Source organism: Simochromis diagramma, unplaced genomic scaffold (genome assembly GCF_900408965.1).
Source record: "Simochromis diagramma unplaced genomic scaffold, fSimDia1.1 OVJJ01000293.1, whole genome shotgun sequence".
NCBI classification, from domain to species: Eukaryota; Metazoa; Chordata; class Actinopteri; order Cichliformes; family Cichlidae; genus Simochromis; species Simochromis diagramma.
In genome coordinates, this window is record NW_024386801.1 from 12,821,701 (window position 1) to 12,835,391 (window position 13,691).

At 40.4% G+C, this 13,691-nt stretch overlaps 1 protein-coding gene across 4 annotated transcripts in view; it reads left to right on the top strand.

Annotated features, from left to right (window-relative positions):
• ano3 (anoctamin 3) overlaps nt 1-13,691 on the top strand; it is a 50,312-nt gene that overhangs the window by 26,649 nt on the left and 9,972 nt on the right. For 3 of the 4 annotated variants that reach the window (XM_040026919.1, XM_040026916.1, XM_040026918.1), the window contains exons 7-13: nt 3,806-3,940; nt 4,519-4,625; nt 5,238-5,293; nt 8,290-8,411; nt 9,218-9,352; nt 9,434-9,530; nt 10,045-10,105. In XM_040026919.1, coding sequence (XP_039882853.1) covers nt 3,806-3,940; nt 4,519-4,625; nt 5,238-5,293; nt 8,290-8,411; nt 9,218-9,352; nt 9,434-9,530; nt 10,045-10,105 — 713 coding nt within the window. The remainder of the gene's footprint in view (nt 1-3,805; nt 3,941-4,518; nt 4,626-5,237; nt 5,294-8,289; nt 8,412-9,217; nt 9,353-9,433; nt 9,531-10,044; nt 10,106-13,691) is intronic. The other variant, XM_040026917.1, reaches the window with a different exon arrangement.

Genomic DNA, 13,691 nt, shown 5'->3' on the forward strand with positions numbered 1-13,691 from the left:
AGGTATGCAGTAAAGATGAGTTGCAATAAATAATTGAAAAGGAAAGCTTTTAACAATAATTAACAATATCAACTACTATTCTTAACTGATTAAGTGTGGTACTTAATTTTTCAGGGTTTTCCAAATACATGGCCTTTTTTATTTATTTAAAAATAATGAGTTTACGATACAGCACGTTTTTAAAGGTCCAGTAAAGCAGCTCACCCAGTTCTGACTGCTTTTCTATAAAATACTCTTCATAAAAGATAAAATGGAGCCCCACAGACTTATTTGCATGCTATTTTTAGAGAGCCGCATTTGCGCTTTGATGTGGTGTTCAAGTGTTGTCCAAGTTCTGTGAAGAACTCCAAATTTCCATTTCCTCTTCTCACTGGAAAGCAGACAGAAATAACCAGAAACTGAAAGAAAATGTGGTAGAACACTGTTTTAAAAACCACCATACTAAAAATCAAAACACCTGGTTCTTAGATTTTTGTACACCAAACTTTTTTTCCCCGTCATATAAAGGTGGCATCAAATTGCTGGATAGATCATCAGTATGTGGTTAATCACTCGTGAATGAGTCGTGCACAGCCATAGTTTTCATTAAATGCAAATGATTCTCAACTGATGGTCAAATATATTGATTTACAATATTTCCTTTAAAATATATACTCACTCATGCAGCAAAATGTTTGATAACTTTAGTCATGGCTTATTTGTTATAATTATTTAACATTATGGAGAAATGCATAAAATTTGAAAGCTATTTTTTCAATGGCTTTACTCACTTGATGAGAAAGAACTAAAATGATACTTGAGCAACAGCAAAGTGGACACTTAATGTCTGAGCTATGAAAGGGCCTTTGTTAAGCTCTGTAAAGGTAACATTTAGTGAAGTGTGATACTGCTGGTGGTGGAGGACTGTTCGCTTCAATCCATTAAACTATGAACATGCTGGGAGTGTTGTCGTTGCTGTTGTTTCGCTGTTTTGAACACGGCTTATTAGCATAGCTGAACAAGGCTAAGTGGACCTGACACACTAACTGCAGTATAAGTGCCCGCTTTAGTGTTTTATTCTACTTAAATGCCGACTGCGTTGTAGCCATAAACTAACACAATGACATATGATAGACAGACTGTAGTCAGTAGAAAATTAAAGAGGTTGACCGTACTCTGATAACTGCAGGCTTGTTTTGTTACGCTTTCACATACCGTGTATACACACTAACCGCACGCACAAAAATCAGACAATATCACACGGACAGACAAGAATCACTCGCCCACCTGTCCAACTGAGAACAAAGCACTTCAGGGAACTAAATTAAATCTTGTGTGAGAGCGATCTTAGTCATTGTGAAGAATGAGGATCATTATGTTTTCCTCAGCGCTCCTGCAGGCTTTCGCTAAGCTGTTGTTCTTAAAAGAAAAATCTACCCGAGCAGTAAATGAGCTTTATGTGTTAACTAATGGTTTGTCTCTAACTCACATTACTGTAAAGCTGAACAAATGGGCTGTGGCGACTGCTTGTTGGTTTGATATCAGTATCTTTACATACAGTACCTGGAGCCTTCATAACAACACATTAAACACTATCTGTCAGCAAGTACGTTTTGCAGCAGAATTGCTATTTGTATTTATTTAATGCATACAAGAACAGCAGCCTCACAAATTACTGGGGGCCTCTCCAACAAATCTGGAGAAGGATGCATTGCCAAGCGAGCAGATTTTTAGCTGCATAGCAGAGTCACTGAAAGAGTGTCTGTCTGAAGGCTGATCAAACACTTGTCCAGACTGAAGGATTGTCAGGACATTTTGTACAGAAACTGATGGCTGCCTGAGGATAATTCCTGCTGGGACTGATATTAAAGTCAGATACATTTTATTAATAAAGCCCGTTATCAAAAACTGTGATGTCCTCTCTACCCTTAGATCCTTACATCTGTTTCTTTTTGCAGCTTCTTACTACTTATGTCATCACCATTAGGTTTCAATTTATTAGATTTTAACTTAAATTTCTTTATAATTGTGAGTCGACTACAGTTAAATTTTATATGCAAATTTTTACATTTATACTGACCAAGGCATCGGCAGCAGCTCTGAGATTTTCACCTTTTTATACTTTGAAATATCTTGAAATGTACTCTTTGCATTGATGAAAATGATAATTCAGTTAACTTGTTATTGACTAAATATCTGAAAATTAATGCTTCAGCTCCACTGTATTTTTTTTATGACAAGTTAATGTCCTAAAATTAGATAGTGTGCAATGTAAAACTCAGACAGGATATAAAAGATGTCCAACAGCATCACCCAGTTTGTTAAATTCTGTTTTAAACTCTCTTTTTTTGGGCGCCACAAATGACCATACTTGGAACTGGGTGCAATGCTAACGTAATACTATACATTTGGTTATTCCTCAATGGTGAATATATGTATATATATGGCACAGTCATACAGATAGACACTAGTGCACATTTAAATGGCCTGTATTTGTATATGGTAAATGGCCTGTATTTGTATAGCGCTTTTACTAGTCCCCCCTAGGGACCCCAAAGCACTTTACACACCCAGTCATCCACCCATTCACACACACATTCACACACTGGTGGAGGCAAGCTACAGTTGTAGCCACAGCTGCCCTGGGGCAGACTGACAGAAGCGAGGCTGCCATATCGCGCCATCGGCCCTTCTGGCCAACACCAGTAGGCGGTAGGTGAAGTGTCTTGCCCAAGGACACAACGACCGAGACTGTTCGAGCCGGGGCTCGAACCGGCAACCTTCCAATTACAGGGCGAATTCCCAACTATTGAGCCACAATCGCCCTACTACTTACTACTTCTACAGGAATTCAGAGGCTAAGTTGGTGCCAGATGTCTGCAATTAGATACCCAGGAAAACTTCATCTCTCTGACAGCCCAGCTTAGATTTGCAGTGTCCTTTGGATCACATTGGAGATGTTTGGCATAATACACAGTGGAACAGTTGATTTGGGCTTGTTTTGCAGCCACAGGACCTGGGCAACTTAGTCATTTAGTCGAGTATGAGCTCCGCTGTATATCAGTGTATTATAGAGTCAAATGTTAGGCCATCTGCCCAACAGCTAAAGCTTGGCCTGAAACTGGGTCATACACCAAGACAATGATGCCAAGCACAGCAGCAAATCTACAACAGAATTGCTGAAAAAGAAAACAATCAAGGAGATGCAATGACCCAAAGTTCAGAGCTCAACCAAACTGAAATGCTTTAGCTGCATGCAAACCTCAATGAAGTAAAGTAACGTTTTAAAGAAGAGTGGGTTAAAATTCTTCCATAATGATGTGAGACACTTATAAAGTCATAGAAAATGATCGCTTCACGTTATTGCTGCTAAAGGGGGTTGTGGACGCTGTAAAATGTAATGGCCTACACCTTTCACCAAATGAAAACATTTGGCATGAAATAAACAATAAATAAAATTAGTTTGTGTGTATAGAGACCGCATGGAGTTCAACGAAAACTTTCCTTTTTCAGTTGACTTGGGTAGATGTGTTTGTTAGCATAAGCAAAAATATAGTGATGCTATGATTTGGATTAAGCTAGCTGTTATCCTGGATCAGTCTCTCTCGGGCTCACGGGTCATGGAAATGAGAATGAAAAAAGATAATCAGACGTGCTGTCCAGCAATGCATGTACATGTGTGTGGCAAACATGCTTTTTTGTGCTAGCGCGAAGTCGTCATGGTAGGTCAGGAGAAAAGGGTCAGGGAACTCCGTCTCATACCAAAGTAAACAATCTTCATTTAATCTGTGCTGTTAATCTCGTTTCTCTGCGTGCGCCTGTGCAGCAGGTTTCATCTGAGATGTCGCCAAATCAAAAGCTGGCTTCCCAGAAATCCCATGAAGCTGGACAAAGAGGCCTTGCCTGACCTGGAGGAAACCGACTGCTACACAGCTCCCTTCAGCAGAGCACGCATGCATCAGTAAGAAGGATGTATACACACTCGTGCATGCCAGGACTCACAAACAGGATCACAGTGTTTTTACAGGGCACCAGCATTCCTAGCCCCCCACCCCTCTTTTTAACCATCACTTCCACTCACGTCCTGAAGTCTTAATGTGGAATTTAGAAACCACGCGATGAAGTTTGCACTTTAAAGTCTTGTATATTTTATAGTTTTGCATCTGAACTTGGGAGCCATGATGATAAAGACAAGTTGATCATAAATAAGAAATTGAAATACAGCAGCAGATGTGCGTGAAATAACTTGCTTGCTGTTCCATATTTTCAACACTTCCCTGTGATGAAAGGCATCATCTAATCTCGTCTGTCAGTGAATCATTTCTACTTTCCCTTACTGTAGCTTGTCAGCCTGGGCCGTTTTTTTAAGGGGGAAGGGGATAATAATGTTGGGATGAATACAAGCTTTGCACCATAAATTGTGTTTTAATAACCTCCCATCGTTATCGACTCAGCTCTCATTAAAGGCCTCTGCTGAGTGATATTGATACACTGTTGCTTTATGAATAACTGAAGGAGTGTGCCGTTATTTCCTCCCAGCTTCACGATCAACAACAGAGAGACCTTCTTCTCCAATTCTACCAGAAGTAGAATAGTCCATCATGTCCTGCAGCGCACCAAGTATGAGGACGGAAAATCAAAGATGGGTAAATCACTGTGCTTTCTCCTCACGTTCAGAACAATGTTTCCCACAGCATCGCACAAATGCCATTCCGTATAACCATCTTAATGATCCATTTAGGACAATTTATCCACTGAGAAAGGAACGGAGCCTACATTTATTTTAAAAGGGAAAACGTCAGTTTCTGTTAATTTGATTTCAGAGTGATAGGGGGAGCTGCCGATGCAAAAGTGGTGCAGTCTAATTTGTGTCTGATCTCTCCTCTCTTCTCCTTCTGGGCAATTGGTTTTCTTTTTTTCTTTTTATCTCAGCATCTTCTCTGTCTACTGCCAACATTATTTGCTGATTAAAGTTTGGCCTCAGCATCTTGGAATGGGTTTCACGTTAATATTTTAATAGCTTTGACCACTTTACTTTCCAAGAAATCAGATCAGCTCAGTCACAAGATGGAGCAACCCTTTTCAAATCCATACTCCACCTTATCGCACTGTCTGGTGTTTCAGTAAATGGATGACAATAATTGCGCTTTTGTCCTGCAGAAATAACGGTTTTAATGAGCCACTCTGTGGATTTGTCTCTCAATTACAAGTGGGTTTAAATTTTTAATGTGGTGTCCTTGTTCTTTATTCCACTGTAGGAATCAACCGGCTATTGGGCAACAATACGTATGAGGCTGCATTTCCTCCACATGAGGTGAGATGATTTTAATTCCTACTGAAAAGATGTTGAGACTCACAAATTACTAATATGAGTAATCACATTTTTATTCATGCAGAGTTTTTAAAGGCATTCAGAGACCTTTTGCATCGATTCATTCATTCAAAGAGAGAGAAAGTCTTTAAACTACGTGGTTTGATTACAAATCCATAAAGAGCAAATGAGATACCTGATATAAATTTGGCTGCTATTCTCTTCCAAGTTCGCTCCTCACAAGGTAATGCACCTCATCCAGAAGTCTTGCTATAAGACTGTGCATACTCATGCCAGGTCTTGTACTTACTACATGAATATTCACAATTGCAATTTTACCATTTGATGTCAGACTATCGATGCAGAGCTCTACAACTGAGGTGTCTGAGAGAGTGATCAATGCAAACAACCTAAACTTGTGGCTCCAATTCAGTTCCAGTTCAGTTCCAATTCAGGGTTGTACCTAAAAGCTAATTCAGAAATTAACTTATCCTTTGGACTCTGGGAAGAAGCTGGAGTACCCGAAAAGAACCAATGCGTGCCCAGGTAGAACACGCAAACACACACAGAAATGTCCTGGCTGTCTGACTGGCTGGCTGGTGGATTCAAACCCTGACGCGAGTCCCAGATCTGGCTAAAATTAAATTCAGATTGCTTGCACAGGCTGTGCAAACATCTTGAACTCAGTCCCTCGTTTCTTTAAATTTTGCTAAGAAAGTGAAAAGCATTTAATTTTTATTTAAACATTGTTACAAAATCAGTTTCACCCCGGTTCTTTTTTATTCCTCGAAACATCCAGAGACGGCACCGGACTCAGTAGTCATTTTCACAAAAACCTTTATTCATCTTTATTCATCTTCATTTACGCATGCATCTTCTAGAAGGGAAGACGTGCAAGGCCGGTGTCCCTCTGCAGATCTTCCACTCCTTTGTCTGTGAAACACAATTTTGTAGAAGTGACCCCATCATAAAACCCCCATGGTGTGCTGCAAACTCTGTGTCTGTGTGTATGCACGAGCACGTGAGTGCCTGTGTGTGCGCGTACCCTGTATGTCTATGTGAGTGCACGTGAGTGAATGTGTGTGTGGATGTGTGAGTGTAACAGTTTAAGCACTGTGTGTGTGTGTCTCTGCATACGTGACTTCCTGGAGGTCATAAAAGTAATCTCACCCAAGCTACACCAAATTCCTCTACACAACATAGAAAACAGAGTTAACATATTACAAACACTGAGACCCCCACTCTGCATCAACTGGGCCATTGGCCTCTTGTTGTCTTACATTTACAGATAAGGTGGAGAGTCTCCTACAAACCTACTTCTAAGTTTATAACAATTATGAGTTTTATTAAAGGTATAAGCATCAGCATCAGCAATCCCCAACTGTAGCTTCCTGTCTCCTTTTATGGCAGGCAGACCCCCAGTGTCCATAAATTCCTTTTTCTCTAAACAATTACACACTCTCAGGCCTACAGCTAAGCCAAACTAAAACACAGACAAATCCTTCCCTATTTCTCTGATCTAAACAAATTTAACACATCATATTATAATAATTATTTTCTTGTACTCACAACATACATAGAAATACATATATATATGTATTTGGCATAACCACCTTTACTTCAAAGTTTGAACTCTCTTAGTCAAACATTCTTAGAATTTCTATCTGAAGATGACTTTTCTATAAAGTCATCTTTAGGAATATCCATTCTCTTCTGCTTATCCTTTTCAGGGTCACAGGGGGGCTGAAAAGGGCCTCTTGCCTTAAGCTGTCTTAGGGCAAGAGGCAGGGTACACCCTGGACAAGTCACCCATCTGTCGCAGGGTCAGCAAATAGAGACAAACAACCATTCACACTCACAGCTATGGGCAATTTAGAGTTACCAGTCAACCTAACCCCACTAACTGCATGTCTTGACTTTGGACAAGAGAATGTGGGAGGAAGGTGGAGTACCCAGAGAGAGCCCACGCAAACACGGGGAGAACATGCAAACTCCACACAGAGAGACGTTGGCCTCATGGTGGAATTAAACTCAGCACCTACCCACTGTGAGGCAACACCTTGCCACTGTGCTTTCCCATCTTCAGGAATATTGCTACAGATTTTTTTCAGATCACATTCAAAGCTCTTCTTTGAATGTTGTCTGCCTTTTGTTTTGTTTTCAGTAAAGGTGATCCTACACAGTTTGTGAGACATTGTGTGTTTTTCTGTCCAGGCATTCTTTTACTGCATTGGCACTATGTTTACAACTATTGTCATGCTGAAAAATGAAGCTGCTGCCAATAAGATGCTTTCCGTATGGTATTGCATGGTGGATCAAATCTGATGATACTTTTTGAGTTCATAAATCCATCAATTTTGAAATGCAGCCCCAAACCAAGACAGAGCCTCCGCCACAGTTTACAATTAGCTGTAGACATTAAGTGTTGTACACTGACACCGATTTTGATGAGGCCTTTGTGGACAGTACGTGGCTCACCAAAGAGACCTAAAGAAATTGGTTTTTTGCTAACTGGCTGTTGTATGTAGACACAAAACAAACAAAACATTCCTCTGAAAATAGTCAGGTACGAGAACTGGACTGAAGATATTTGAAAAAGCAGATAATGTACAAAGAAAACCTTCGACCTTCAGAAAGCCTAGAAAACTATTGCTCAAGACCACTTTCAAAATTACAAGCAAGTCTGGCACCTCTGAATCGAAATGTAAAGAAATGAGGTGTGGCTCAAGATTATTACACAGTACTGTACATCATTTTTACACTGTGAAAGACTTCCGGTGCGCTTCACAGAGGTGCAGGTGGAGAGAACCTGACTTTCCATGAAAGGCAGCAAATATAGGAGTAGCTTTGGTAGTGCTTCACTACATCACAAAAAACAACAATGCAGGGGATAGTGTGAAAATTCAAATGTGGTATGTTTTGTGTTTCTTATCGGCTGATTATATCTGAAGGATATAAAAATTTTTTTAGTCTAGACTCTTCTTCTCTTGTCTCATCAGGGCGGTTACAAGAGCAGACATTCAATCAAGACGCATGGTGCCCAGAACCACAGGCATCTTCTGTATGAGCGCTGGGCCCGCTGGGGGATGTGGTACAAATACCAGCCTCTGGATCTCATCAGGTAATCAGCTTTGAAGCAGGTGACACAAATCACGAGTTGTTTTCGTACACATACATTGTGTACGTGTGTGCGTCGTACGCGAGATACCGCGTCCTGATTATGTTGCCGATCCTCTCTTTGATCACAGTCAAGATATGTTGTTTAAATGGAGTTTGAAGTCTGCACGATCACAGATTTCTCACGAGGAGCAGTCTCATCTACAACTCCTTGACATCGCAGCACGTCTGTTATTTCTGAAGTGATGGAGCTATTTTAACAGCTGATGATGAACTCGCTTTAGTTTCCGGCTTCCTTGGTAGCTCTGCATTTCATCACCATCTGTCAAGTCTGTCATATCCATCTTATTACGAGGAACATGAGAGTGGCAAGGAATGGTTTGATATTTAGGGAAATATTATTTTCACTTTCTTGCCAAGAGGGAGTTGAAATGATGACTGTCTCTGAAGCACACCTTGTCATTTTCACATTCACAGCTTTGTATGCATTAAACAGGTGACAGACAGCGTGAAAGTCATTAGGTTTTTGAGGTTCTAGTAAGTACTTTGGAGAGGTTTTTTGGTTTTACACTGTATTGGATCTTTACGAGAGCAGTTTTGAAATAAATGTCTTGCTTAAGCTTGCTGGGATCATCGATTATTTTCCAGCCTTAGCGTTCAACCTTCTCTATCCATTAAGCCACTGTAATCATCTCACAGTGCACCACTGACGCCCACAACTCCACGCTGAACGGGCACGGTCAAGTCTAATTAAGTCGTCACAGTTAATTAGTGAATTTTCTCCACTCTATTTTTTTGTGTCTCTCCCAGGCGATACTTTGGTGAGAAAATCGGTCTGTACTTTGCGTGGTTGGGCTGGTACACGGGCATGTTAATCCCCGCTGCCCTGGTTGGGGTTTTTGTCTTCCTCTATGGTCTTTTAACCATGGACGCGAGCCAAATCAGGTCAGTTCACACAACTATGCCATGTAAGTCCGAACATCATGTCGGTTGATGATGGCATTTACTGGTTTACTCTCTCCCCAGTAAAGAGATTTGCGAGGCCAACACTACCATCATGTGTCCCATGTGTGAGGAAAACTGTGAGCCTTGGACGCTGAGTGACAGTTGTGTATATGCAAAGGTCAGTGCAGCTTTGGTATTTCTCCATATGCACAACATTACATGATCTTAGAGTTTCTCAAAACTGTTACAAAGATGCCAGCAGACATGTATCTAGACTAGAAACGGGGACACAGTGAACCTGGTTCTTCAGGTGAAACCTTAGGTTTTTTATTTTATTTGACTTTTTTAATGTTGATTAAATAAATTGGGTCTTTTTTTAGTAAGTATCAGGTGGATTTATTCCCACTTGACAATAACCAGTGAGCTGTTTCCACCTGCTTCCAGTCTGCATGCCAAGCTAAGCTAATCAGTCGGTGGCTGTAGCTGTACGATCATTATTATAGGCAGTTGATGCTATTTAAAACCATGATTTCTTCAACAAATCTCCTGCGTTGGGACCTGAACTCAAAAATGTTGATTGTCAGAGAGCCTGGAGATCTTTTTGGGTAAAATTGGGGCTGTGGATATTGATAATGTATTCTGTTTCACTTTTGTTTTTTTAAGAGCAGCCCTCCGTGTGCTTGTGCTTCTAGGTGACCTATCTGTTTGACAACGGTGGCACTGTATTCTTCGCTATCTTCATGGCTATTTGGGGTGCGTAGAAGCAGTTTGTGTTGGTGGCTTTTTCTTGTTGTTCCACATAAGCTTTGTTCTCTGCCCGATACCAACCCTACTGGAATTTGATTCTATTTATACTCGAGTGCTTGTGTTTCCACTCACCACTCATCTCTCCCAAACGTATTACGTTTTTCAACTGAGAATTTAGTCCACAAGACACTCTGCAGTACACAAACAAGACAAACAAGAGATCTTCAGTCTGTAATGTGTTTTTCAGTAAGTAAATCTCAGTCCGCCTTCTCTGACTCCACACTTGTACTTCCAGTGCAGTTCTGATGTAATTAGTTTGATAATTAAAGATTTCTCCAGGGGCAGAATATCACTCGGCTGTCAAGGTTGTAGAATTGCACCGTGATATTCATATATTGCAGCTACGTTTCCCACAGCTATAATAACTTTGTAACGTGAAGTGTGAGCATTAGAGTGCATCGGCTGGCCCAGATCCATCTATCTGTCAAGGAGGTAAATAATCACCTGTGCCAGAGGGAGCAATTGGCACAATTTGTTCTTTATTTGGACTAAGTGAAGGATAATGAGAGCTCAAAAGCCAAAGAATGTCCACACAGTTGCACTAACTGAGGTCTGTAGCTCCAAATCCTGCATAAAAGCTTTTGGCTATCTGGACCAAAGTTAGCAGCACTGCACCACTGAGTGAGTGCACTCAAAGTCTGGAGTTAGTGTTAGTGAGTGTGTGTGAGATAGACATGAAAAATTGGTTAGCCCAAGGGATTGAATGTAGGCATCAGAGAAGGCCGCTTTTCTCTCTCTTTAAACAAAAGTGGGTCAAGCTATATTAAACTTCAACATCTTTACAAGTGGCTAAAGTTGTTCTGACTGAGGATTCAAACTCTGGTGCATTTTTTGCCTCTCGTCTTTCTCATTTTACTCTACATTAAATAAGTTCACAGAAAATATATCACTTGTTTGGTTGGTTTGTTTGCTTGATTCATCACTTATTAATCTGCAGGCTTTTAATAATTTGAGTTAAAACAGTGCCGGAAAAAAAGCAAAACAAACCACATGAGGTTTAAAAAAATCCCCAAGGATAAAACATTTTTAATAGATAAATGAGAGCCATTGTGAGGCTACAAAGAACCAACCACATATTTATATATTTTATTGGAAATCTGGTATAAAAACCACATTGTGTGCATATCTAATGCAAACTAATACACAAACTGTATCACTGCTACAGTGAGGTCAATAATATTTTGGACAAAGACACAATTTGTGTAGTTTTGCCTCTGCTCTACAGCACAGTGGCTTCTAAATCAAACAATCGAGATGTGATTGAAGAGCCAACGTTCAGCTTCAATTCAAGGGGTTTAACACTGAAGCACTGAATTAAGCATCGCTCATTTTTACAATATAAACTGGACAAGATCGGTTTTCTTGTTCTTTCATTACAAATAATTTTCAAAATTCATTCGAAAATATTGTATTTTGTCTTTCTTAAATATGAGATGAGATTTCAGGGCAAGTGAGGGAGGACTGAAAAGACATAAAAACTTCAGGAGCAGCCAAATCAACAGTCTTACATACTTGAACAGATGGTGTTGTCAGCTCAGCAACACCAAAATAACAAGAAAGACCACAGAAGACAACTAAAGGCTGTGATGTCTAGGGATGGGTATCGTTTAGGTTTTATCCGATACCAGTACCAAACCGGTACTTTTGAAATGGTGCCGGTGCTTAAATGGTGCTCGAACCAGTGCTCGAACCGGTGCTTAAAGAATGGAGAACACAAAATTGGTCCAAAAACCTCTCATGTGCAGATGTTTTTTTGTAAAAAGATAACAATGTTAGCCTTTTCTGCAGCTACAGGGGATTTATGGTATCACTCTTGGCTGGAAGCAGTGCTTAAACAATGGAAAAAACACAAACTTTGTCCAAAAACCTCTCATGTTTAGCTGTTTTCCACTTTTCCTTTGGTCATTTTAGCCTTTTTGGCCAGGGTGAAGGGAGTATCTGCCATCAAACAAGAAGACAGCCTCATGTAACTACGACGGTGTTTGCTAGTTCACCTTACGTGCATTAATGTAATCACGCGGTTAGCCTACTCAACGTAAAATACACACGAACAACATTAAGCTACTCACGCAGAGAAGAACGGCTGCTGCTGCCATCATCATCCGCCATCATTTCTGCTACACTGGCAGGGCTGGGGGCCAGGACTCTCCTCTTCGGGTTTTTGGGGGATGTTGCTAACTCCGGGTCCGATAACAGGCAACCCACCCGCAGTAGATGTGCACGGTGTGAGGTCTCGCAGCAAGCTATCAAATACGGCGCATTTCTCGGCTTTTAACAAAATGCTATACGTCGCCAGGTTCGTCGTCAGATTCGAGGAGTTACCTCCTTTGCACAGTATCACCTTAAAGCACTTGTTGCAGGCTGCTGAGTTTGCATCTTTTGCTGTGAAGTACAGCCAGACTTTTGACCGCTTCGCCTTGGGCATTTTTAATCTGTAGCTCTGCTCTAAAAGAACGTACGTACCTGGGCCCGCTTACTATCATTGGAAATGTAAAATGATTGGCTAGAATCCAAAGTGTATGACATCTCAGGGAAAAAAATCACAGAAATAAAGCACCGAAATGTGCGCTGCTTTTCGGTCTTTTTACTACCGTTTATGTCAGAACCGATACCGGTACCCATCCCTAGTGATGACAGACTTTTTTTTTCCTTAGTTAAGAAAAACAACTTCTCAACATCCAACCAAGAATACTGTCAACAAGGCAAGATTATCACTGTCAAGATCTACACTCAAGAGATGCCTTCATAAAAGGAAATAAAAGTGTTTACAACAGGTGCAAACCACAACAAGTGCAAACCACTAGTTACACTCAAGATCAGGAAGGCCAGATTAGACTCGAAAGACTTGGAAACATCTAAAAAAGAGCCTTCACAGTTTGGAAATAATATTTGGACAGGTGAAACCTGAAAGATGAATTTGTGCCAGAATGATGGGAACAGAAAATTACACAGATGGAGAGAAACAATTCATGATCTGAAGCATACCACATCTGTCAAACATGTTAGAGGCAGTGCTATGGCATGTGCATGTATGGCTGCAATTGGAACTGGGACACTGGTGTTTCATGATGATCTGACTGCAGGTAGAAGTAGCAGGATGAACTGTGAAGTGTGCAGGGCTGTACTCTCTGCCTAGAGTCAGTCAAATACTTGTAAAAATAGGATATTCTTCAATGGCGAAATAGGTGACATGATCTCAACCCAGTCGAGGCGCTTTTCAGTTACTGAATGCAAAACTGACGACAGAGAGACCCATCTCAACCCAGCGTGATGTCCATGGGTTCTAGACTTCATGCAGTCATTGAGTGTACAGGATTTTCACCAAAATAATAAAAACAGTCTTTATATTTCAAATTACATTAGTTTGTAGAATTAATTTTGAGCCTTTGAAAATGGAGACATCTGTCTAAAATATTTTAAATTTCCTAAACAGTTAGTGCAACACTTATGTTAAACTACTTGAATTAAAACTGAAAGTCTGCAGTTCAGTCTTAGTTATTTTATTTAAAATCCACTGTGATGTTAACAGAGG